This window comes from Furipterus horrens, unplaced genomic scaffold (genome assembly GCF_987537825.1).
Source record: "Furipterus horrens unplaced genomic scaffold, mFurHor1.1.pri manual_scaffold_11, whole genome shotgun sequence".
NCBI lineage: Eukaryota > Metazoa > Chordata > Mammalia > Chiroptera > Furipteridae > Furipterus > Furipterus horrens.
This window is the reverse complement of record NW_028327181.1, coordinates 92,797,236-92,821,918: the sequence shown is the minus strand read 5'-3', so window position 1 is coordinate 92,821,918 and position 24,683 is coordinate 92,797,236. Positions and strand designations below refer to the sequence as shown.

Here is a 24,683-nt window from a genome sequence, read left to right as displayed (position 1 = left end):
TAGATTGAATTACATTCCTGTGACAGGATCTCATGCAATCATAAAGAAGAAAAATGAGCCTTTTATATAATTTTCAACATCACGACATAGAACAAAAGAAGTAGAGTAAGGAATAATGAATATAATGAGTTATCATATTTAAATAAAGCTTAAAAATTTTAAAAACTATACGTGTTGTTTAGGAATACATAGTAAAAATTTAAAGGCAAATATATAAACACAAAGTTCATGGAAGCAGCTAGTTAGGGACTTGGGACTAGGAAAAGCATAAGATCATAGACAGTATACAGGGGATTTCAGCTGTGTTTATATTGATCATAGGTTTCTGTGTGTTCATTATATTGTCATATATCACTTATATATCTAAACTATTTCAAAATGATTTTTAAAATAGAAAAAACTTTAATCAAAAATGCATTTAATTCCTACACTCAATTTTAATTTTTCAGATTTAATGATATCTCTTTAGTATAGTTTAATACTCAATGGACTGGTAGGTCTTTATTTTAATAAGTATATTTTTTCTTCATAAGGTGTGCTGATTGACATAATTTAAACGTAATAAATTATCTCATCCAAACTTACATTTGCTCATTATGCTGGCCTTATAACCAATGTTAGACAAAAACTTAAGGGTGGTGTTTCTGAATCTATATTAGACCCTGCTAACTTTGAAAAACATAACATGATACTGTTCTCACAATACAAAATCAGAGAAGAGCTCAATAGAATTCTTGATTGGTGAAGCACAAAGAGAATGTGAGAAAGTTTAGCGTGTGTATTATAATTTGATGCATGCCATTTCTTAGGAGTTCTCTGCCCACCCTCTATGAGACTTATTATTATAATTTATGTTTTCACAAGCCCTGAGTCAAAATAAGAACAATCAGAATGTAGGGCCATTGTAAAGTCCACTGTTTCCTATAATGAAGACTGAACCAATCCATGTAATTATGCTTTTTTTCCTCTTAAAGCTCATTGTTATGAATTTGAAGGTCCTTACTGTGCAGTTGAAAATTTCTGGACGAGTGGTTATGTGGCTCTTCAGGGTGCCATTAATGCTGCTATTATAGAAGTGAGTACCAAATGTCCAATGCAAGCTAAGTTTCAATGCAGATTAACAGCATCAAAAGACTCATTGAAGAAAATGTGAATTGATTGCCTTGATTTTTTCATTTTACTCAATGATTTCTTTACAAAAGAGTTTACTTAAGTTCTATGTGCCATGAGGGGTATAGGTAAATAGAAGGGAAATTTTCTGCTAGAAGAAGAAACTCTTGTCTGGAAGCCAGATGTATAATGAGAAAATTATTAGAAGAGAGTAGGTTATCATGGAGGTGTTAATAATGTCCTTATATGTAAACAAGCTAAGAATTCCTAATTAAAATGACATTTAAAACTGAAGCTTGAGGAAGGGGTTGCTGACTGTATAATGTCACAAAGACATTTCAGGCGTATTGTCAGGCAAAGTTAGGCAGGGGGGTGACAAAACACATAGCAAATGTTGGGAACCGCGTGTAGGTCAGGATGCCTGCAATGGAAGCTCCACATGGACAAACACAGAAACGAAAAGGTGGGCTGGCCTCAGATGCACACAGACCCATTATGGGGTCACAGGAAAAGGAATGATGAGAGAAAACAAAGCCTGTCATCCATGAACATATAAATGTGGGTGTCAATGTTTTTCTTCAGATCACAACAAGTCACTCGGTGACAGAGGAATTGATGTCAGTTACCGGAAAAACTATGAAGATACATCGCTTTGTTCAACAAGACGGGCTACTGACTGATTTCTTCATTTTCTTTTGCATTATTTCGTTTTCCCCACTCATTTACTATGTCTCTATTAATGTTACAAGAGAGAGGAAAAGGATGAAGGGTTTGATGACAATGATGGGTCTTCAAAATGCAGCATTCTGGTGAGTTGAGTGTCGCACAAGTTAATAAATGTGGGCATTCAGGGAATGTGGACTTCTTCAAAACATCACTATTGAAATTGAGTGATTTCCAACCTCTTTCCTATGACTGGAATAAACAGTCCTTACTATAATGCTTACCGGGCTAAAGCCGGGGTGTATTATAAATCTCTGGCTGAAGAAAGAACATCAGGTTCACATTTTCTGGAGGATTGCAAAGCAGGAATAATGGAGGATGGCCCCTGAACCTATGGGTAAAAGTGTGGGAAAAATGGGAAACATTGGTGTCTAAGCTGAAAGTAGAATTTAAGCAAGGATGAGACTCAAAGGGAAAAAAGAAAAAAAGAGGTCCAAGATCAGAAGCTCTTTTTGGAGATCAGATATGATGGATATACTTGAGGGAGCAAAGTGGCAAAATAGGATGGTAAGTAGGGGCTGGGTAATTTGAATGTAAAATGTCAGAAGTTTACTAATTCCCGGTATGGACAAAGTCCTGTGTGAGAACTTGTGAATAAACTGACTGATGGGGCCGAGGGGTGATGTTTATTGTGAGGAGGAAGTAAAACAAGAGAGAGGTGAGAGAACCACATGAATTACGCATGTGGCGACAAATCTGGAGGCTGAGAGAGAAACCTCCCAATCAAAATTGAACTCTTCATCAAATTAATAGTCAATAAAAGGAAATAGAGTGAAACAGTGAAATTTAAAGACTCTACAGCCAAAATGCCTGGACTTGAAACATAGTTAGTTAGCATCCTTGTTCAGTAGGTTCTTTGTCTATAAAATGAGGAAAATATTGATATTTCCACATTGGACTATTGTAAGAATAAAATGATTTGATATTTGCGAGGTTCTTAAAACATTATCCAGCACAGAGTAATTGCTAAATGTGTCTGTCAACTATTATTTTGTTGGTTCAACTGCTGTTTTGTTTTTAATATTATGTCATTCTAGCCTTCAAAGAATATTAATCAACCAGATAAAGGAATTGAATAAAGGGAAGTAAACTATCCTAGCTTAAAAGGAAGTAAATAAAGTTAGAGGCAAGTATGTACACTCTTTGGTGTACACACTCAGAGAAAGATCAAACAGCTTTCAGAAAAAGAGAGAAGTGATAGAATTACACATAGGGAAGATATTTTTTATCTCTGTGTGTGTTTCTGGAATTAATTTTAGGAAAAAAAGAATATTCTTAATTTCTTAGGAATTCTTTCTAAAACATTTACCTGGTATTTACATATTCTAAACTCTCAATAAGTATCTGCTGAATAACTGAATGTATGATTAGAATGAATAAATCAACGATGTTAGAATCCATGGTAGGAACCTTTCCAAGTGAACATGAAACACTAAAGTAAGTTTTTGTTCCCATATCAGGCTCTCCTGGGGTTTGCCCTATGCTGGTTTCATCTTCATCACTAGCCTTTTCTTGGCACTTATTGTAAAATCTGTCCAGTTTGTGTTTGAGACTGGCTTCATGGTGGTCTTCACCCTCTTTCTCCTCTACGGATTGTCATTGGTGAGTTGGTGAATTAAAAAAAATTTTTTCCATCTAACTCTTACCCTAAGGATCAAGTGTTGGTTTTCAAGTCGGTTATTATTCTCCATATTCCTTTTCTTCTCTGCCTGCTGTATTTGCATGAGAAAGTCTATAGACTGGTATTTGAGCTGCAAAGTTTTATATGGCCAATTTGGAGTGCAAATTTCAGATCATTGTTTTGTATTTTGTATGGAGACTAATAATACTGTATAACTCTAATTTTGTGTATTCAACTTCTTATTTTGTGATGCCATGGATAATTTGTGGAGCAATGTAAACCAACTGCATCTTCTCTCATTTTAGATAGCTTTGGCTTTTCTAATGGGCGTCTTGATAAAGAAATCTTTCCTCACGGGCCTGGTCGTGTTCCTCCTCACTGTCTTTTGGGGGTGTCTGGGATACACAGTATTATACAGACACCTTCCAACATCCGTGGAGTGGCTGTTAGGCCTGCTGAGCCCCTTTGCCTTTACGTTTGGATTGGTTCAGGTGAGAAGCCATCTAATTGTTCATTAATGACATTGCTGTACCATCTCGCCTCTCTGGAACTTTTTTTTTGTATTACATTATTTACTTTATTCAAATAAAACACCAGCATCTTAAATCTTGGTTACATTTGCTATGCAATCATAGATAAGTGTCTTCAAACACCATCCTGGTGAGATTAGGTAGAATAATTACCTTAAACACAACAATTATAATGTTCTATGCACTGAGGAATAGAAGCCAAATCTCAGACCATGAGACTACAAAACAAAAGAAGTTATATTTAAATAAAAATAAACTATTGTTTTACTATGCATTACCCCTATATTTGTCTGCACCCTGGAATTTAATTGTCTGTAGTCATTTCCATGCTCAGCATTGTAGGGTATAAAACCTCACTGTTGTGAAGTTTTCAAAGCTTTGGAAGTATTTAGCTCAGCAAAATAAGCCATAGGATGAGTGGGGAAAAAATAGAAGGCCAACATATAACTCTTTAGAGTGTTTTCTTTGGCTACTAATTAAATATGGACATGATGTCACAAATCTAATAATAAACAACTCTTCCAGTTCATATTTTGACTTGGTCACTGAACAGCACACATGATTGTAAAAACCACAAAATAAAAGAAAATTAAAAATGAAAAACACCTGGAAAACACATTGAGTAGTAAATGACATTTCTGTTCATAAAATGTCATTTCTCTTCACCTGAGTCTCACATTGAACTTACTTTGCCATCCCTCCAATTAAATGGTAATGCCAGTCATTACATATCCATTATTTAGTGCTTAACGAAGGATTAGTAATTATAAAGTTCTCACGAGTTTGAACATTATAGACCAGCCCACTTCTGCCAGTTGTTCTTCTTATACATGCCAGTGATGTTGCCAAAAACATAAATTCTCTCTCATGAGCCATTTTGAAGGAGCATCACATCTTTTCCCCACGTTCTCTTTGGTAAAAATGGATCTAAGGTGGAGCTCAAATGTCATCTTTTCCCATTCTTTCCTACCTCCTCCAGCATTCCCATTTTATTTGGGACATATTTTAAACCATTGCAGTTACTAAATGGTATTATAGTCGGTGACATGAGCATGCTTTCCAATAGGTTTTAGAGCCGTAATGTAGACAGCCTTATTCAACTTTGTATTGCCGGTATGGGGCAAAGAGCAGCTATTTCATTTTTATGCTAAACCTGTTTAAAATGCATGATAAATAGAACTTCCTTTAACTAATTACTTTTTAACTTTCAGCTTTTACGTGTGGACTATGATTTGAATTCTAATGCACTTCCTGATCCATCAAACTACTCAACTCAGATAATAGCAACAAATCTGATGTTGGCTTTTGATACTTTCCTCTATCTGGCATTGACGATTTATTTTGAAAAAGTTTTGCCAAGTGAGTAATGCTATGATTAAAGTTGAACATCATTTCACTGATTTTAGTTCCTAAAACAAATCTTCCAACACAATGTCTTGTTTATACTTTGTGGATCGAGGTCATTGACAGGAGCAAGATTGTGGTCATTGACCAAATTAGTCCCTGATTTCCCTCTTGCCATTTGACCAGTCAGAGCTGAAGCCTGAATTTTCTGTATAGAATTCCTGACTTTTGTCTGAACTTTCCTCTCCTCTAAGTGTATGGCTTGTTTCTTTCTAAGGAGATGCTTAGAAAGCTAGTGCCTAAGTGAGTCTGGCTTGATAGTCATGGAAATTTATAATTGCTCTGTCTAACTATTTTGCTCAGAGGTTCTGAGCCCCGGTGGTACATCAGGACCACCTGGGGAACTTTAAAGAAACTTCCAAGCCCAGCCCAACTTCAAGAGATTCTGATTTATATAATCCGTGGTAGGACCAGGACATCTATATTTTTGTAAGTCTCCACATAGTTTCACAATAGGAAATCCAATAGGTGATACATTTTCATCTTTAACACCTTACAACATAAAAGAACATGAGTTGCACAAAAGCAGGGTTCTGTTTTGTTCACAGTTGAACCCCCAAGCACCTCAGTGCTTGGTGCATGCCAGGGACTCAGGAAATACTTGTGGCTGAAATGCCACTTTGTTTTTTCCTCACTCCTTCAGTAATCAAAGGCAGGGTCTCTGTCTTTCACCTCTGCATTTCCTATTCAAAACAGAACACCAGGGGCCTTTATTATACCATATAATCCAGAAATCTCACTTCTTGGTATATATGTTATTCAAAGGAAATCAAATCACTATCTCAAAGACATATCTGTGCTCCCATGTTTATTGCAGTATTATTCACAGTACGCAAGATATAGAAATAACCTAAGTGTTCATCAGTGGGTGAAGAGATAAAGAAAATATGACCTCTATCTATTTATCTATCTGCCTCCTTACAACAAACTATTATTCAGCCTTAAAAAAGAAAAGTCTGTCATTTGCAACAACATGGATGAACCTAAATGACATTATGCTGAGTGAAATCAGCCAGACGGAGAAAGACAAATGCTGCACCTCACTTATATATGGAATCAAAAACAGTCAATCTCATGGTAACAGAGAGCCAAGTGGTGGTTACCAGGGATGGGTGGAGAAATGAGAGATATTGGTCAAAAGTTACAAATATTAATTTATAAGATGAAGTTCTGGAGATCTAATGTACAATATGGTAACTATTGTTAATAATAATGTATTGTATGCTTGAAATTTGCTGAGATAAATCTCAAGTGTTCATACCATACATACACACACACACACACACACACAGAAAAATGGAAATTATGAGAGGTGATGGATATGTTAATTAGCTTGATAATGGTAATTAAAAATGGATACTAACTAATAATATATCATATGCCAGTTATTGAGAGAGTGCTCAATATGTACTTATCGTATGAATGAATGAATGAATGAATGAATGAATATATTAAAAGCACATCAATCTTTACAGTGGAGGTCAGTTGCAGAATATTAAAGAAATATAACTCTTCCATTTCATAATGTCTCTTAAAAAGGTAGGAAAACAGAAGTGATAATTAAGTGCAATATACTATGGATTCATTTCCACAAAGAGGTTCATGAATAATATGTTCTTAAAGCAGATCGCCATTTTGCTTCAGAGGAAATTTATAATTTGGAGATGAGATAAAGCATAAATACAAATTAGCTTTTAAAAATTCCACTCTGTTAAATTTCAATAAATTATTATGCCCCATTTTCTCCCTTACACTGTGTCACTTATTCTTGTTAAATCCTATTCTCTCTTCTCTTAGAATATTGGTTTTATGTATCCAATAGTCACTTCTCAATCTCTTCCTCCTCTGCCCGTGTGGTAACACCCAGACTCCTGGCTAGAGCTCAGCATGCCCTGCATATCTTTCACTTGTATCACAATATCTGGCTTTCCTGAAGTTAAGAGTCTTAACATTTATTTAAGTCCCTCCAGAATTTTTTGAAGTTATAGCTTCCGCTCGTTCTTTGAGAACAATTATTAGAATGGAGAGACATCTTAATGACTTTTTCCTTATGAGGCTACACGTATCAAAATGTGTATTTCCTTATGTCAGCCACGTGTTCAGGTTTATTGGCAAAAAGTTTGCATTTCTATACTGCATCGGGGTGACCCTCTCCCTTAACGTGGTGACTGACCCAGTATTTGTTTCCTGGTCATGTAGATAAATATGGGCATCAATATCCACCCTTGTTTTTCCTGAAGTCCTCATTTTGGTCGCGACAACCTAATGCTGACCACATGGCCCTTGAAGAGGAAATAGATTCTGATCCTTCACCTAATGACTGTTTTGAACCAGTGTCTCCAGAATTCCATGGGAAAGAAGCTATCAGGTAACAAGGATGCAAGTGGAAAACAGGCCAAAGGCTGAGGAGCTAGCAGTTCACACCTGAAACAAGCAAAGTTCTCCATAGTGCCCTGTACATGGCTCCCACATAACCTCATCCATGCTAGTCTATTACTTCCCAGGTCAAGTTTAAAGAAAAGTTTCTTTACCCTTGGTTGTGTTATATTATTGGCACTCACATTAAATACAAACTGAGATTTCACCCACAAAGATAATGCAGCAAAGCTCTTGTCTAGATTCTCAATCTTTTAGCTGTTGTCCTCTCCAACCATAGCCTCAGCCTCGCTCATTTCTTTGCCTGGACTCATTTATTCATACTTTGTCCCACCTCATTTGTCATACTCCCTATTTTTTCTCTCAATTTTTAAACTTCTCTTTGCTCTTCTATGTATTGCCTTTCCAAAGAGGATGAAAGAATAGGGAAGAGAAGGAAGAAAAGTCCTAGAGACAGTCACAAAGGGAATTGAGGGAGATGTACCTTTTAGAATATGTTTCTGGGTTTGCTAATTTTTATTTCCAAATTTAAAAACCTAAGAAGACATTTCTCAACATCCCTGACTATTCAAAGCCTACTTCTCCATCAGTGGCCAGCACATGTCTGTCAGTCCTCTGTGAACTGTCTCAGATCACTCCATCCTACTGAGCTTCTAGAACCATTTCATTTTAATCTGTTCCATATTTATCTTTCATGCTTATATTTGTCCTGTGACCAAAGCTAGGTTTAAGCTCCAGCCGATCAGCTTGGAGCGAAGCAATGGCTTTATTTGATGTGGTCATGTTTATTTTTCTAGCTCTTCAGCACTGCACCTAACTGTAAGTACTATAGAATGATGATAAAATGGAATTAAAGCAGAAATGAGAAAATCTAAGCAGTTCAATATGAATGGAACCTGAATTGTTTGATGAATAGATGACAAAGTAAGAAACATAAATTTGATTCAGTTTATGATTTATATATTTACATGATAAAACAGAATAGATAAAATACCTAGGGTTCCAGATCTATAATAGCTAATTGTCATTGAATATTTACCAAGAACCAAGCACTATGCATGCAAAATGAAATATTTTACTCATCCTTTAACACAACCCTGAAGCACTCCAAATTTTTAGGTTGCAAAAGCTGAAATTTACCTAGAATGAATATTGGTTAAGGTAACAGAGCTACTAAATATTATAGATGAGATGAGCTCTGTTAGGTAGGACTGTAAACCCATGCTCTCATATTATGACCTTTGCCCCTCTCCTTTACCCATCATGACCTTGACTCAAGATCACTAAAGATATCCCCAGAGTGAGTTGGTAGTTCACAACGAGTCCTTCAGTATTCCGATGCCCGTGTTACCTCTTGGTCTAGCTTCCTAGCTCTCAATACTGATGTCAGGTTACAGCTCAATCATTGGAATCATAAGATTTGGTGATGGGTCCCAAGCATAGGTAAATTTTTAAAACTTCGCAGGTAAAACTAATGTGCAGCCAAGGCTGGGAAGAATTAGTAAAATCCCAGATCTTCCTCTACCACGAAGAGGAGGTCCATTCATCATGTCAATCAAACTTAGAATTACAAACTGAAGAATGTGCTCATAACTTGAAGTCTCTTTTCTTTTTAGAGTCAGAAATATTACAAAAGAGTATAAAGGAAAGCCTGATAAAATAGAAGCGTTGAAAGGTAAAAAATAATAATATTTAGTTATTACATTAATCTTAATTTTCTGATTTTATTTATTTGTTTGTTTGTTTTGCTCTTAGTGAGCAATTACTGGTGGTATTTCAGATTTGAAATTAGTTATTTAGCCATATGATAAAATTTCTTTTGCAACACATTATTCCTACTGCAGAAAAGTTAGAAAAATTTGAGTATGTTTATATATATATATATATATATATATATATATATATACACACACACACACACACATACATATATATATATATACACACACACATACACATTTGAAAGATATGCTGTGTAATACTAAGGCTATTCTGGGTTGTTTTCTACAAACTCAAATTTTTCTTCTGTAATTCCAGATTGTTGATATTTCTGTTTTTACTTTGTGCAAAAAATGTCATATACATCAAGGATTTTTATCCACATAACAATTTGCTGAACTATTAATCCTTCAAGTCAATAAATATTAACATCCACCTACCATATACCAGGCAATGTCAGTAAACCGAGGAGTATAAGACATGTTCCCTGGCTTTAAAACAAGTAATTTCAAATTTTCAAAATAGGATCAACATATAAATTTATAAAAAGGTATTTTTTTTTTAGTTTAAACCTAGTATATTCATATTTAGAAAACATGGCCATTCAAGGAAACAAGAAGACCAATTTTAGCTCCACAATAAATTTGTAGTTGGAATTGTTTTCTTTCTCCACCTACCTCTTTTCCTTCTTTCCTTTTCTTTTTTCTTCCTAGATCTGGCATTTGACATATATGAAGGCCAAATCACTGCAATACTTGGTCACAGTGGAGCTGGAAAATCAACACTGTTAAACATCCTTAGTGGGTTATCTGTTCCCACTAAAGGTAAGAGGTTTTTCTCCAAAGTCAGGTTGAGAAATAAATCAGCTGTTAACATAAAGTTCTTTTGATCATTAATCACAAGCACAGATTACCAGGGGTGGGGGGAAATGGAAGTTAATTGATTGTACTATTCTATAAAGGTATGCAATTTTTACCATTAGTTACCATTGTATCTGTTAGCTTTTGCCACAAGACAAGCATCCCCGAAACTCATGGCTTATTTCTCATATTCTGTGGGTTGCCTGGCAGTTTTTCTGCCTGGACTAAAGTGGCTGGAGCTGGACACTTTAGCATAGCCTCACTCATATACATGGGGCTCTAGTTTGAACCATGGCACCTCTCTTCCTACATGGCCTTTCACCCTCCAGGAGGCTAGTTAGGGATTCTTCACCCAGTGATTGATGTTCATGATCCCAAAAGCAAAGAAAGGGCAACCCCAGGGTAGAGGCACTTCACAGCCTCTGCTTATATCACATTTACTAAAATTTCATTTTTTATAGATCCACTTCTTACTGTTAGGGGTGGATAAATAAACTATATCTTAATGGGAAAAGCTGCAGAAAGGACCTGTCTCCCCCCTACAAAACTAAAATGGATTGTATTGTATAAACTTTGAAGATAAAATCATATGTCTAGAATGTAGTTAGTAACTATATGGTGACTTTTCACTTGGAAAAATTTTAAATGTAATATGATAACAACTTTTAACCTTTGTTATAGGTTTCGTTACATTGTATAATAGTAAACTTTCAGGAATGGCTGGCCTAGAAAATATCAGCAAGCTCACTGGAATTTGCCCACAAGTCAATGTGCAATTTGACTTTCTTACTGTGAGAGAAAATCTCAGGCTCTTTGCTAAAATAAAAGGAATTCAGCCACAGAGAGTGGAACAAGAGGTAACTAAATACGTTTGAACTAATGTACTGTATTGGTCAAAATGAGATCGTTAACTCTATTCCCATTGAATTCTTATGCTTTCATTAAATTACCTTTGAGCAAAGTCATTGTATGAAAGTTGGACAAAGGAATCTAATTTAGATAATTTCTAACATTTGCATATGATTTTCAATATGCAAGCATTATTCTTAACTTTAAATATAATAATTCATTTGTACCTCCCAAGTCTATGAGGTAGGTTCTATTATTATTCTCATTTTACATAGGTGGAAACTGAGGGTCAAGCAACCAGGTAACTTGACCAAGGCTATGCAGCTAGTTAATGTGGACTAATATTTAAATCTAGTCAGTCTGGTTCAGTATCCATGCTTTTAACCATTACACTTTACAGTCTTATATTTATAAATGTTTTTAAAAAGAAAGAAAGAAAGAAAACCTCGGTTTGTGACACAAATGTTGTCATTTGGTTAGGTACAAAGAGTGTTGCTGCAATTGGAAATGAAAAATATTCAAAATACCCTTGCTCAAAACTTAAGTGGTGGACAGAAAAGGAAACTCACCTTTGGGATTGCCATTTTAGGAGATCCTCAGGTAAGTCAGAGGAAATTTAGAGATGGCTTCAAATTTTTAAAAATGAAACTTTCAGTTTTGGTAGTAGTTCAAACCTTTTATTTGCAAAGGACGCCTGTGATAAAAATGTTTATAATGAGACATTAAATATAAGAACAAAATCCTAACCACAATGCACTTTGAAATATAAACAATATAGTTTCACCATGTTTTCTGGAAAAGCTCTATACCTTGTGGCAAAGTTTGTTTATATTTACCCCTCCTCTGCAGGTTTTGGTATTAGATGAGCCAACTGCCGGATTGGATCCCTTTTCAAGGCATCAAGTGTGGAACTTGCTAAAGGAGCGGAAAATGAACCATGTGATCCTCTTCAGTACCCAGTTCATGGATGAGGCTGACATCCTGGCTGGTAATTGCTGGTTTCATTTAAGTATCATGATGAAGATTTTATGAGATTTGAGAAAGACGGATTATTGCTGAGCAGCTGTATTTTGTAACCTGGTCAACTAGCTATGTCTGGCCATTTGAAAAGCTGGTAATAATACAAACTGGGCCCAAGACTCTTACTCCCAACCATGTACCTCCTATAATTTTTAATCCTTTGATTACACAGGGGCATGATCTGCCAGGAAACTCACTTCTTTCTAAATATGTTAGAGTCTACATTCAAAGGCATTAATCCTTTTACCCAAAATTGAATTAAATCAACTTGATATATGCAGATAATTTTGACGGTTGGCCCATGAATATGTATAATGTGGTGGTGCTCTATATTCTATATTAGAAGTTATACACGTAATCCCTCTGACTGGTTGGAAGGCAAAACAACATCCTAAAGTACATGAATAAGATTAAAATATGTCTATTTCAATGACTCCTTATGATGTCCTCATTTGAAAATGTAGAAGTTCCTGAATCAGAGTTGGATCACGTAGACAATGATGTGCCTTTTCTTGGAAAACAATGGGCAACTTCTTAACAAACTTTCTTCTTTGCTTCTTCCCTTTCAGATAGGAAAGTGTTTCTCTCCAAAGGGAAGCTGAAGTGTGCAGGCTCATCTCTCTTTCTAAAGAAGAAATGGGGGATTGGATATCATTTAAGGTACAGCCACTCGAGGAGGCTGAAGAATGAGAAACGGGTAGAACAAGGCATGAAGCTTGAAGCAACACATTATAACACACAAGGAAACCTTTTATTATTACACACAGGTGTTTGTATATACATTTACACAAATTACTTGATGTTTACCTATGGAGGTATATATCCAGAAATAGATGTATATAGAGAGAGAGATACAGATGTATGGAATTCGTATGTGTATATGAGAGCTATTGATTGGTAGATTTTAGAGATGGAGAATATAAGACAACAAGAAAGTTTAGATAAATGTGATGGAAAATATATTCACAAAACAGTATTTGGCAAGGAAGATAGGTATTCAGGAAGTTTCTCAACTGACATTGTATTTTACAGCCTCATCATCTGTTACCCAGGGCTTTAACATTATCTCTCTTTTTTAAAAATATGTTTTATTGATTGTACTGTTACAGTTGTCCCAATTTCCCTTCCCTCTGCTTCCCTCCACCTGGTGGCCCCACTCGCTCCAGTTGTCCCCCCCACTTTGAGTCCATGTCCATTGGTTGTGCATATAGTTCTTCTCAACCTCTTCTTGTCTATTCCATTCCCTCCTACTATGCTTCTTAATTCCTGCCATTATTCTCTGCTGAGAGACCGGGATCCATCCTCCTGCCCTCTGGGCCTCACCGTCCGAGGCAATAGAGGGGCTGCCTTTCCCAGCGCTGGGGTCGCGAGCTGCCAGGGCTCGACTGCAGCCAGGATTGCTCCCCCTGCCGCTGTCCCCGCTGCTACCGGAAACAGCACCACCCGATTTTGCTCCTCCCACCCATCGGATGAGCACTGCTGGTTTATAACTTTGTATGTTGGGCTTCCGTGTAGTTTTATTTTCTGGAATTTCTAGCTATCTTTTGTTTTGAGGTAGTTGTATTCCTTTTTAGTTGTAGAGGGAGACCAAGCGTGTCAGTCTAAGCCTCCATCTTGGCCGGAAGTCCTAACATTATCTCTTGAGTAGGCTCCTTGTTTCTTCTCTTTCTCCCAGGTCCTCCTCCTCTTTCTTGTTCTTTCTTTCCTTTCCATCCTCCTCATTTTATTTTTATCATTACTTTCATTTATTTACTTATTTTTATTATTTATTTATCTTTAGAGAAAGGGGAAGGGATGGAGAAAGAGAGGGAGAGAAACATCAATGGGTGGCTGTCTCTCACACACCCCCAACTGGGGACCTGGCCCACAACCCAGGCATGTGCCCTGACTGGGAATTGAACCAGCGACCCTTTGGTTCACATGCCATGCCAGCACTCAATCCACTGAGCCATACCAGCCAGGGCTCATTTTTTATCATTATTTTTAAATAGTAGCATATTCTTGCTATTATTTATTGATTGATTCAGAGATACGATACTTAAATCTTCTACTTTATGAGGTAGGATCATTGTTACTTTTATTCTATAGGTGAAACTATAGGTTCCCTAGGTTAATAAGTGCAAAAATCAGGAATGGGACCTGCATAGTTTTAATTTCAAATTTAGTATCCAAATCCATATTTTAAATTACTTTATAATTTATACATGAATTGGTCAGTTTGTCTAAAATACAGCTCTAACTTATACATCTATACTTTGACAACTAAAACGTATGACAACAACAAGACAAAGCAAACAGAAATATCCAATGGTTCCATTTTACCTACCCGTGTCCAAACTACATTTGTCCTAGCTCCATTCAATACCCTCTAGTTAAAGTGAAATATTCCTTGTTCCTTGCACATGCCATATCATGGCCTACATTTCTCATTGTTTGAAACTATTTCCTGCATCTGACATTTTCTTGAGCCTGTTTTGACCTATTCAACTGCTAAAGAGTTATTTGATTGCCACCTCTTGTAGCCTTTATCAGTCTTACATCTCTGTGTATTGTCCCAATATATTGTTTTTTGAAGCCACTCTGTTTTAATCTCTCCTGGGAAATTAAATAAACTCTCTGAAACTCAGTTTTCTCACAAAGTGGGAGTCATAATTCTTAGTTGCAAACAAGGGTTTTAGAAAAGTGAATGAGATGGTGACCAGCACACTGCATGGCAACATATCATGTCCCAAAAATAAAAAATGCTGGCCGGGATCTCTGACCAAGTCGTGAGTCTCCTGGACAGTAATTTGTGTAATTGCCTTATTTCTTCTTCTAAATTGAGATCAGCAAAATATGGTCCATGAGCCAAATCCAGCCCACTTCCTGTTTTTGTAAATGAAGCCGGAGCACAGCCACACCCACTTGTTTAGATATCAGACGGGGCTGCTTCCATGTTACAAAGGCAGTGATGAGTAGTTGCAATGGAGATCTACGGGCCTGCAAAGCCTAAAATATCTACTATCTAACTATTTAGAGAAAAAGTTTGCTGACTGCCTCCTCTGGGCTATAAGCTTGTAAGCGTGTATTGTTCATGCAGTGCTCTCTAGTGCCCACCACAAGTTCTTCTAAGTTCTTCATGAATTGACAGCATCATCCTGGAGAACAACTGTGGTATTTTTTCTTTCATTCCATCAATGAATTTCACTGCTTCTAAAATAGGCTTTTATTCTTATATGTTCCTAGTACCTTTTGAGTAAATAGAATAATTTTGACCCAAGTATTTGATCAAATAAAATAGCTATGATTTTTAAGGGCTTGTTAAGTGCAGACGTCACTAATATTCACTTCTTAGAACAACCCTAGATGTCGGCAAACATTATTCCATTTTACTAATGAGGAAGCTGTTCAGATAGGTTAAATAACAACACATTTCAAATGGCAAAACGAAGTTTCAAAGTCAAGTCGTTGTCTGTATTTCATCTACTGTATACTTTATGACCTCAATTAATTTTCTTTTTCTACATTGGCTGTTTTCTTTTATCCTCAATTGCGGATTTGTTTATTGATTTTTTTTAAAGAGAGGAAGGGAGAGAGAGAGAGAGACATTCACGTGAGATAGAAAGATCGACTATTTGCCTCCTGTACACACCTCAAATTGGGATCAAACCCGCAACCTTTCGGTATTTGGGACAATGCTCCAACCAACCGCGCCACCCGACCAGGGCTCTACATTGGTCTTTTTAAGTGGGTAGACTGATTTTCTCAATGATACTTTTGTTCTTAATCAAAGTTCTAAAGTTAGCTCTACAAAGAAAGTGAAAAATTAGTGATCTCACCAACCCAAACCCCCATTCATCCATGATTAGTTTCTATCTATAACCCTGTTCCCTTCATCGCACTTACCACTCTTGGTAAGTATTTCACTTATCATTCCTTTACTTCTTTTCTTCCTGTCTCTTTCATTCAAAATTAAACTCTGTAAGAACAGGACAATGCTGTTTTATTCACCATTGTACCCTCAGCATTTAGAACAATTTCTGTCACACCCTAAGAGCTTAACAAATTTGCGCTGGATTAGTGCATTGAACTGAATCTGTTTTGTGCTTAGGCCTACCTATCAAAAGTCCCTTGTTCTTGCCCAATCCAACAGTCCTGTTTAGCCAACTTAAACTCCCTTGGAAAAATCTTAAACATTTTCCATCCTGTAGAGTCTTGACTTTGCTGTGTTGTGTCCCTGACCTCTCAGTCACTATTCTCCCCTTAAGGACCTAAGTCAATATTGACTTTCTCCAGGTATCATCTCTGAATAACCTGACTCATAATTCTGATTGGCTCATTCTTTGATTTCCTCCATCACATGTATGTAATTTGATTTTTTGTCTTTATTTTTCTTGTTTGGATGACCTATTTCTTGCAATAGATTTTATTTGAATTTTCTCATAGAGACTAGTAATTTTCTTCATGTGATTGGAGATGATGTCAAGTAATATATATATATATCTTTTTTTTGAACACCAGTTTACAGTTGAACGAAATGTGTGTTCAAGAAAAAATAACATCCCTTGTTACACAGCACATCCCTGATGCCAAATTATCAGCAGAAAGTGAAGGAAAACTTGTCTATACATTGCCCTTGGAAACAACAAATAGATTTCCAGGTAATGTACATGAGCATCATGAAATGAAATATATAGATATTATTCATAATAATAACATCAGTGATAATTATTGTAACTAACATTTATTGAGAGCTTACAATGTGTTCAGTTATTTAAAACATGATGTACAATAACTAGATTATTTTATCTACTGTGGGAAATATTATATTCAATTATTGCATTAGGCCTGAGCATTTTAAGGAGCTGTTTTAGTTCTTTATTCCCTTTGTAGTGTGCAGCAGAATATGCTATTCATACCTGTGCTTGACTACAAAAGGTTGAAAACTTCTGGCTTAACCATTATGTTAAACAACTCTATATGGCTTGTTCTTCTCTTGACAAGACTTTTGTGAGAACTCTGAGTTTTTCAGGCCAATACATAACAGTTCACTTTCAAGAGCTGTTTTGAATTCTCCATTAGCTAAATCATATAGCTTCACTTCATTAGGGTCAGTTCCTTGAGATTTATCTTGTTCCTTTGTTTAGAACATCTTTGACTGATGGGTTTTCATGTTCCTTGATTGTCTAAGCTGATGTGTGCGCATTGGATAAAGCAGGCACCTCTCTAAATCTTCACAGACTGGCTTGGTGCAGGAGGAAGTCCCCACCCATCAGCCTGGTCAGAGAGGCCAAGGGCTGCTATTACTGCCTTTGCTTCCAATGGGGTTGGGGAAGGAAGCTGTGGATTTTGTCCATTCTCTCCCTGGTGAGCCAGGGGCATGTGGCTCTTACTAGCTGGCATGATCATGGTGGTGATGGCAATGTTCTCTGTCTTGATTATATTAATGTCAATACCCTGGCTGTGATATTGCACTGTGGCTTTTTAAGACATTATCATTGGGGAAAACTGAACAGAGTATACGGATCTCTACATTCTTTTTTACAACAGCATGGGAGTCTAAAATTATTTCAAAATAAAGAGTTTAATTTTTAATTATTCATTATGTTTATCACTCAGAGACTCTGCTCCCTGGTAATGGGGCCCAATGAAGGCCTGCACTGAATAGTTGAAATAATTAACCTCACCATATGTGTGGGCAACAAGGACATAGAAATTAGCCTCAGAGAGTCACTCAAATACACATTTCGTGGTGACAACACGTTAGTCCTTAGAGCCATCAGGCAAAATGTTAATCAAGCCTTAATTAAGATCTTTTTAGAATAGTTATAATTTAGAGGAGGTTTGGATAATTTGGGGGAAATGGAAAGATGACACATAATACTCATTAGCAGTTTAAATCTTACTTCTCCATGTTTCTGTATATGACATTCTAATCAAGAGAGAAAGTTGTAAATAGACTTGACTTTGGGTAGTGTGCACACAACACAATATACAGATGATGCATCATAGAATTGCACACATGAAACCTATGTAATTTTATTAACCAATGTCACTCCAGTAAATTTAACTTAAAAAAAAGACAGAAAGATTTTTTACATATCCTTTCACCCAGGGACAAGCTCCAGGTAGACGCCACAGGAGTTCTGTGATCATTCTAGGATTTTAAATTAGGCTCTTACTTAAGCTTCATTTAATTAAAACTTTTAATTCAAATTTATGCAGACAGGAACATTGTTTCTCATTTTAAGGACGATGATGGATGCAAAAGTATTATTGGTGAATGAACTAAAGAATGAATGGATACAGAATTGCTAGAGAGCATACTATCAGAATTTCCTCCCTTTCTAAGAAAATTCTGAGTCACTTCTTCATTCTCTGTCTGTGAGATCCTGTGAATTTTTCTTTGATAGTCAAAAGCAGAGATTTTTGAAAGTGACTTATATCCTGTGTACTTCCTTTGACAGATATTTTCTGAACTGAAGAAGATTCTACAAAGTCCAACTAATTCTTACAAAATTACTTCTATCCCTTTGTTGGCTCCTATTTGTATCTGTTCTCTGAAAAAGACTCTTCAATTAATTAGGCTTAAAGCTGAAAAAAATATTAAGTTCCACTATTAATTAAATTTTAAAAGCAAGTCAGAGAAAAACTGAAATGGAATTTTAATATGAATATAAATATAAATTAATATTTGATCAAAAGAAGTTAATATATGGGCCATAACACAATATGGAATAAAGAAGTAATATGTAGATTTGAAAATATTATTTATAAAATGTTAGTTTTTAAACTGTTTGGTATATCACAAGTATAATTTCATACATTTATCATTTATGCTTTTTAGTTTGAAATCACTCGGTTCACTTGTGATTTTTGTTGTTTTCATTTGCCACTATGTTGTGTTTTTTAGAACTTTATGAGTATCTTGATCTCCATCCTGAGCTGGGAATTGAGAATTACGGTGTTTCCATGACAACTTTGAATGAGGTGTTCCTGAAACTAGAAGGAAAATCAGCTGTTGACAAACCAGGTAACTAAAGTGCATGAAAAGCATCACATAAATGTATTCATACCACCAAGTGCAGAGGACATACTTCAAGAAGAGACCGTTCCAAAGACATGGTTACAAAATATTGGGTAAGGCTCATAACCCTCACCATATCCCATTTTCCAAGAGCAATTTCAGACAAAAAAACTTATTATAAATTTCTCTCTCCAAGCACTCTGAGTATGTCACCACACTGACTGCTGGTCTCCATGGTTTCTGATGAGAAGGTCAGCTCTACATCTTATTAAGGACTTCGTCGTATGATGAGTTATTTTTTTCCACTGCTTTCAAGATTCTCTTTCTGTCTTTAGCTTTGGCAATTCAAAAAAGATGTCCTCAGTAGTGGACACCCTTGTATTTATCCTACATGGTATTGTTGGGCTCCCTATATGTGTAGAGTTTCTCATCACATTTGGGAAGATTTTAGCCACTATTTCTTCAACTATGCTTTCTGTATTTTTCTCTCTCTATCGTCCTTCTGGAACTCCCATTATTGAATGTGGCTATTTCAATAATTTTTACATCTCTGATGGCATGCCCTCTTTAATGAAACATCATTGTCATACTTGATGATTCACAAGTATGTTGTTCAATGTAAAAATAACTTGTGAATTTTCTAAATATTATTGTTATTGATATTAGAACTTTTAGTGTAGTCATAAAACATAACCTATGACTTAAAATATTTTAAATTTATTGAGACTTGTATCAGCATTTCATCTATTTTGGTGAATATTTCTTTTCTATTTAAAAACATTTATACATACATACATATAAATGCATACATGTGTGTGTTTCTATACAAATGTACACATGTAGGATATATATACTTATAGAACATCAGTTATATGAAGAGTTGTATAAATATCAATTTGGTTTAGCTGGATGATAGTGTTGTTCAAATATTCTATGCCCTTGGATTTCTTATTGCCTATATTTTCTATCAGTTACAAGTGAGGGATAGTAAAATCTCCAACTGTAATTCTAAATGTGTCTATTTTTATCTTTTTCTCCCTTTAGGTAAATTTTTATTCCATGTACTTTTAATCTGCTATGGAGCACATATGCATTTAGGATTAACATGTCTTCTTGATTAATTGCCTTCATTATCATTATGAAAGGTCCTTTTTAAACTCTGGTAATGGCAGTTATCCTGAAGCCAAATTCGCCTAGTATTAATACAACTACTTTAATTTTAATGTAATTTGTGTTTGCCACTTTACATTTTTTTGCAGCCTGCCTGAACTTTTAACTTAAAATGCATTTCTTATCAACAGCATGTAACTGAATTCTTCTTTTTATTGCACTTACAATGTTTCTTATAGCGGTATGTTTCGTCCACTTATTTTTAATGTGGTTATTGCTTTAGTTATGTTTAACTTACAGCTAACCCCCAGTCTGTAGCACACCAATTGCTTGTTTCTCAAGGTAAACACTCCAGATCATTGTTTCCATTACCAAGTCTCCAAGCCACACCTAGGCACCGTGATGATCTTGCAGAGTTATCTTAACCTCTTTAATGTATTGTCTATACTTAAATTATCCAAGACCTTGCTAGTCCTTTTCTTCAAGAAATGAAACTCCCCACTATTAATCTGGTTCATGGCATCAGCCAATAATACCAAACAAGGCCTACGGTTATGCAGAAGACGTTACCCGTGATGTCCTTGGTGAAGCGAAGCCCTCTACTAAGCTCAATCTGAAGTGCGGTTTTATGCATCACTTATTTTGTATTTTGTAGATATTGCCATCTGGGGAGGAGCAGAAGCAGAAGAAGCGGGAGATACAGAACGATCTGTTGAGATGGAACAAGCTCTGTCTTCACTTAGTGAGATGAGAGAAACAGTAGGCGGCGTGGCTCTGTGGGGACAGCAAATCCTCGCAATGGCAAGAGTCCGCCTAGTAAAGTTAAAGCATGAGAAAAAAAACATTTTATTACTGTGAGTATGGAGTGCCATAACTTTTGTTCAGTCAATGCATTAAAAGAATCTAAGGTCTAAAAGCAAGAGAAAACAAAGAGAAATTAGTTTCTGCATCTACAAAACTAGATAATGTATAATAGTCCAGTTCATTGTCCTAGTTTTTATCTACTAGCGGAGTAGCTGGTAGAATTTATAATATCTCAGAGCAAGTTTAGAGGAAAAGTTAAAGTAATGTGATATTTGCTCTCCTTTAGATTTTCTATGGCAGGTGAGGGACACATTGGAATATACATCTTTTTTCCCAGTATTTTTATGCCAGTTATCTAATCGTGTTCCTGACTCTTCCCGAGAAGTCCTGACTCTCCCATTATATCCTACTTGCTCTGACCTAGATGCCATGGCTTCCCTCCAGCCCTCTTAAGTGATGATAGTTCACTCTCCATACCTACTGCATGCAGAATGGGCACTATTCCAGCTCCTAAGAATGATAACACTTCTCATTAGCATCCTGGTGTCCACAGTACTTTGACTGTCTATCAGTGCCTTGTCTATGAATACATTGATTAAGCATCAAAGAAAGAGGAAACTTGAAGCCCTAGCTGCTGTGGCTCAGTGGATTGAGTGTTGGCCTGCAAACCAAGTGTCGCTGGTTCAATTCCCAGTCAGGGCACGTGACTAGGTTGCACATCAGGTCCCTAGTTGTGGGTGCAAGTGAGAGACAACCACGCAGTGATGTTTCTCTCCCTCTCTTTCTCCTTTCCCCACTCTCTAAAAATAAATAAATAAATAAGCAAACAAATAAATATTTTTTTTAAAAGAAAGAGGAAACTTGGCACATAATAGAATCTCCATAAGTCCTTGCTAAATAAATAAATAGTGAGAATTCACTGAGATCTTTGACAAGATTAGCATAACTTAAGGAAAATTTTTACCATTAATCTGACAACACTGCGTAAGTGTCTTGAGAGATGCCAGTCAATTAGTAAGAATTGCGACAAGACGTAACACTGTAAAATTAGAAATTAAGAGTGGAGAAAGGTTCCAAAATAAGATATAATGCATGTATAATAAAAAAATTCAACTTATTTGGAGAACACAGGAAAATAAAGAGTAAAACAAAATTGAAAATTCAAGCCTGGAGAGTCAGGAAATCATGCAGTCATCACTCAGACAAATAGGGGCTGTGTGAAGAAGATTGAACATGAAGAAACTTGAACAAAGTGTTGCTGAATTAACACCATAGTGAAATTTCAAGGAAAGGCAGAATCCGAACGTGGAGTTAAAAGACACATATCCCGTGAAAATGTGCAGAGTAGCTAATGGCCAGAGAGGAACAAGAAATGAACATAAGGATAAATCTATATTTTATCATGTCTAATCTAGAGGTAAAAACAAAAAACAAAAAAAAACAGAATACTCCATAAATGAGTCAGAGAGCTATGTACTTAATTTTTATTTCTTGATCTCATTAAGTTATAATCTGCCTAGACAGTTTTAAAAGGTTAGGAAATGACTGTGCATTCATTCACATTGGCAATTTTCTTCTGCGTAGGCTATTGATTCTAGGAATCGGAATTTTCCCTCTTCTTTGGGATTACATCGTCATGGCACTATATGAAAAGAGTTACACTTGGGAGCTTTCTCCTCACTTATACTTCCTTGCTCCTGGACAACAACCACATGATCCCCTGACTCGATTATTAGTCATCAATAAAACAGGTAACAATGTGGTGACTGCTTCATTTCCAATACGTTCATTGTTCAGAGCATTCCTTAGAAAACATAAACAGGAGAGAAAAAATAAGCTTTGTACTTCTTCAGCATGTGTTCAAAACAATTTTTGAGGCTTGGGGATGATGACTATACAAACCCAAAATGGGGCAGGAATTAAGAAAGTATTTGCTGCAAATAAATAAATAAAATTAAAAATAAAAATAAAGTATTTGCCAAGGAGAAATAAATTATCTGAAGGCATTTTGCAAAATAAAAAAGTTTGTACCACAAAAACCATTTTTAACAGCTCGAGATAGAATTCAAATGCCATATTTATTCATTTAACATGGACAATTCAACAGTTAGTGTATCCACAATAATCATGTAATCAATACCATTCATTATAGAATATTTTCATCTCAAAAAGAAATCCCATACTCATTAGTAATCATTTCCATTCACTTTGCCCCCAGCTCTGATCAATCACAAATTTATTTTCTATTTCTATGGATTTGCTACTCTAGACACTTAATATGAGTAGATTCATACAATATATGATCTTTTGTCCCTGGCTTCTTTCACTTAACATGATGTTTTCAATGTTCAACTATGTTGCAGCGTGTGTCATTACTTTATTTATTGTTTTTATTGAATAATAGTCTATTGAATGGACATATCACATTTTATTATCCATCAGAGGGTGGATATTTGGGGTTTTTTCAACAATTGGCTATAATGAATAATACTGCTACAAATATCCATGTACCAGTTTTTATATGAATGTGATGTGGGGTTTTTTTTGTTTGCTTTTGTTTTCATTTATTTGGGATATAAACCTAAGAGTAGAATTTTTGTGTTATATGGTGACTATGTTTAATTTTTTGAGGAACTTCCAAACTATTTTTTAAAGTGACTGCACCAATTTACATTTACACTAACATTTTGTGAGTATTCTGATTTCTACACATTTTTGCCAACACTTGTTATTTTCTGTCTTTTTATCAGACCCATCCTAGCGTGTGTCAAGTCGTATGTTGTGGCTTAATTTGCATTTTTCTAATGGCTAACAATGTTGAGCATCTTTTCATGTGCTTCCTGACCAGTTGAATATCTTTTGGGGAGAAATGTCTTCTTTTCCCATTTAAAAACTTGCTTATATGTTTTTTTATTATATATTCTAAACACAAATCTCTTATTAGGTAAACAGTCCTCATTATTCACTGGCTATGTATTTGAAAACTGTGTACTCACTAAAATTTAGTTCTAGACGCAAATCCAATACTCACGGCACTTTAGCGGTCCTTCACAGACGTGCTCAAAGATGTAAAAGTGTTGTGTCGCCTGATATACACATTTCCAGTTGAGGTAGAAGAAGAAGCTACCCTGTTTTCTTATTTCAGCTCTCACACTGTTAACAAATACCTCATACTGTAAACAAATGTCCTTTCTGTAATCTGTTTAGTGCCACATTTCCCATATTTTCATACTTTTTATTGGTAATTTTGCTGTTTCAAATGGCCATTCAAGTTGTCTTCCTGTACCAGGAAACAGTTTGAAAATCAATACATAATCGCACAGTAGTGAAGTGAGAGTTAACAAATTTGGTGGTTATTTAGTGGGGATTATCTGTGTCATTAAAAGCCTAGTGGTAACCAGAGGAAGGTGAAGGTCGGTTGAGGCCCCGGGCACAGAAGAAAATGTTGGGCTTCTTAAAAAGTAGAGAGAGAGACAGGGAAAATAAAAGTACATGTTAATCACATTTTATGCAGCGTAGTAATGAAACCAAACTTGGTGTCATTAGAAAAA

At 35.8% G+C, this 24,683-nt stretch overlaps 1 protein-coding gene across 1 annotated transcript in view; it reads left to right on the top strand.

The window, feature by feature from the left end:
* The window catches only part of LOC149998868 (ABC-type organic anion transporter ABCA8-like), a 65,361-nt gene that overhangs the window by 15,871 nt on the left and 24,807 nt on the right, over positions 1-24,683 (top strand). Inside the window, exons 5-20 of the mRNA XM_090257310.1 lie at positions 975-1,075; positions 1,693-1,919; positions 3,294-3,435; positions 3,760-3,945; positions 5,196-5,343; positions 7,588-7,756; positions 9,381-9,439; positions 10,197-10,307; positions 11,025-11,200; positions 11,673-11,792; positions 12,042-12,180; positions 12,782-12,872; positions 16,713-16,852; positions 19,105-19,224; positions 20,984-21,182; positions 22,717-22,883. Coding sequence (XP_090113436.1) covers positions 975-1,075; positions 1,693-1,919; positions 3,294-3,435; positions 3,760-3,945; positions 5,196-5,343; positions 7,588-7,756; positions 9,381-9,439; positions 10,197-10,307; positions 11,025-11,200; positions 11,673-11,792; positions 12,042-12,180; positions 12,782-12,872; positions 16,713-16,852; positions 19,105-19,224; positions 20,984-21,182; positions 22,717-22,883 — 2,295 coding nt within the window. The remainder of the gene's footprint in view (positions 1-974; positions 1,076-1,692; positions 1,920-3,293; positions 3,436-3,759; positions 3,946-5,195; positions 5,344-7,587; positions 7,757-9,380; positions 9,440-10,196; positions 10,308-11,024; positions 11,201-11,672; positions 11,793-12,041; positions 12,181-12,781; positions 12,873-16,712; positions 16,853-19,104; positions 19,225-20,983; positions 21,183-22,716; positions 22,884-24,683) is intronic.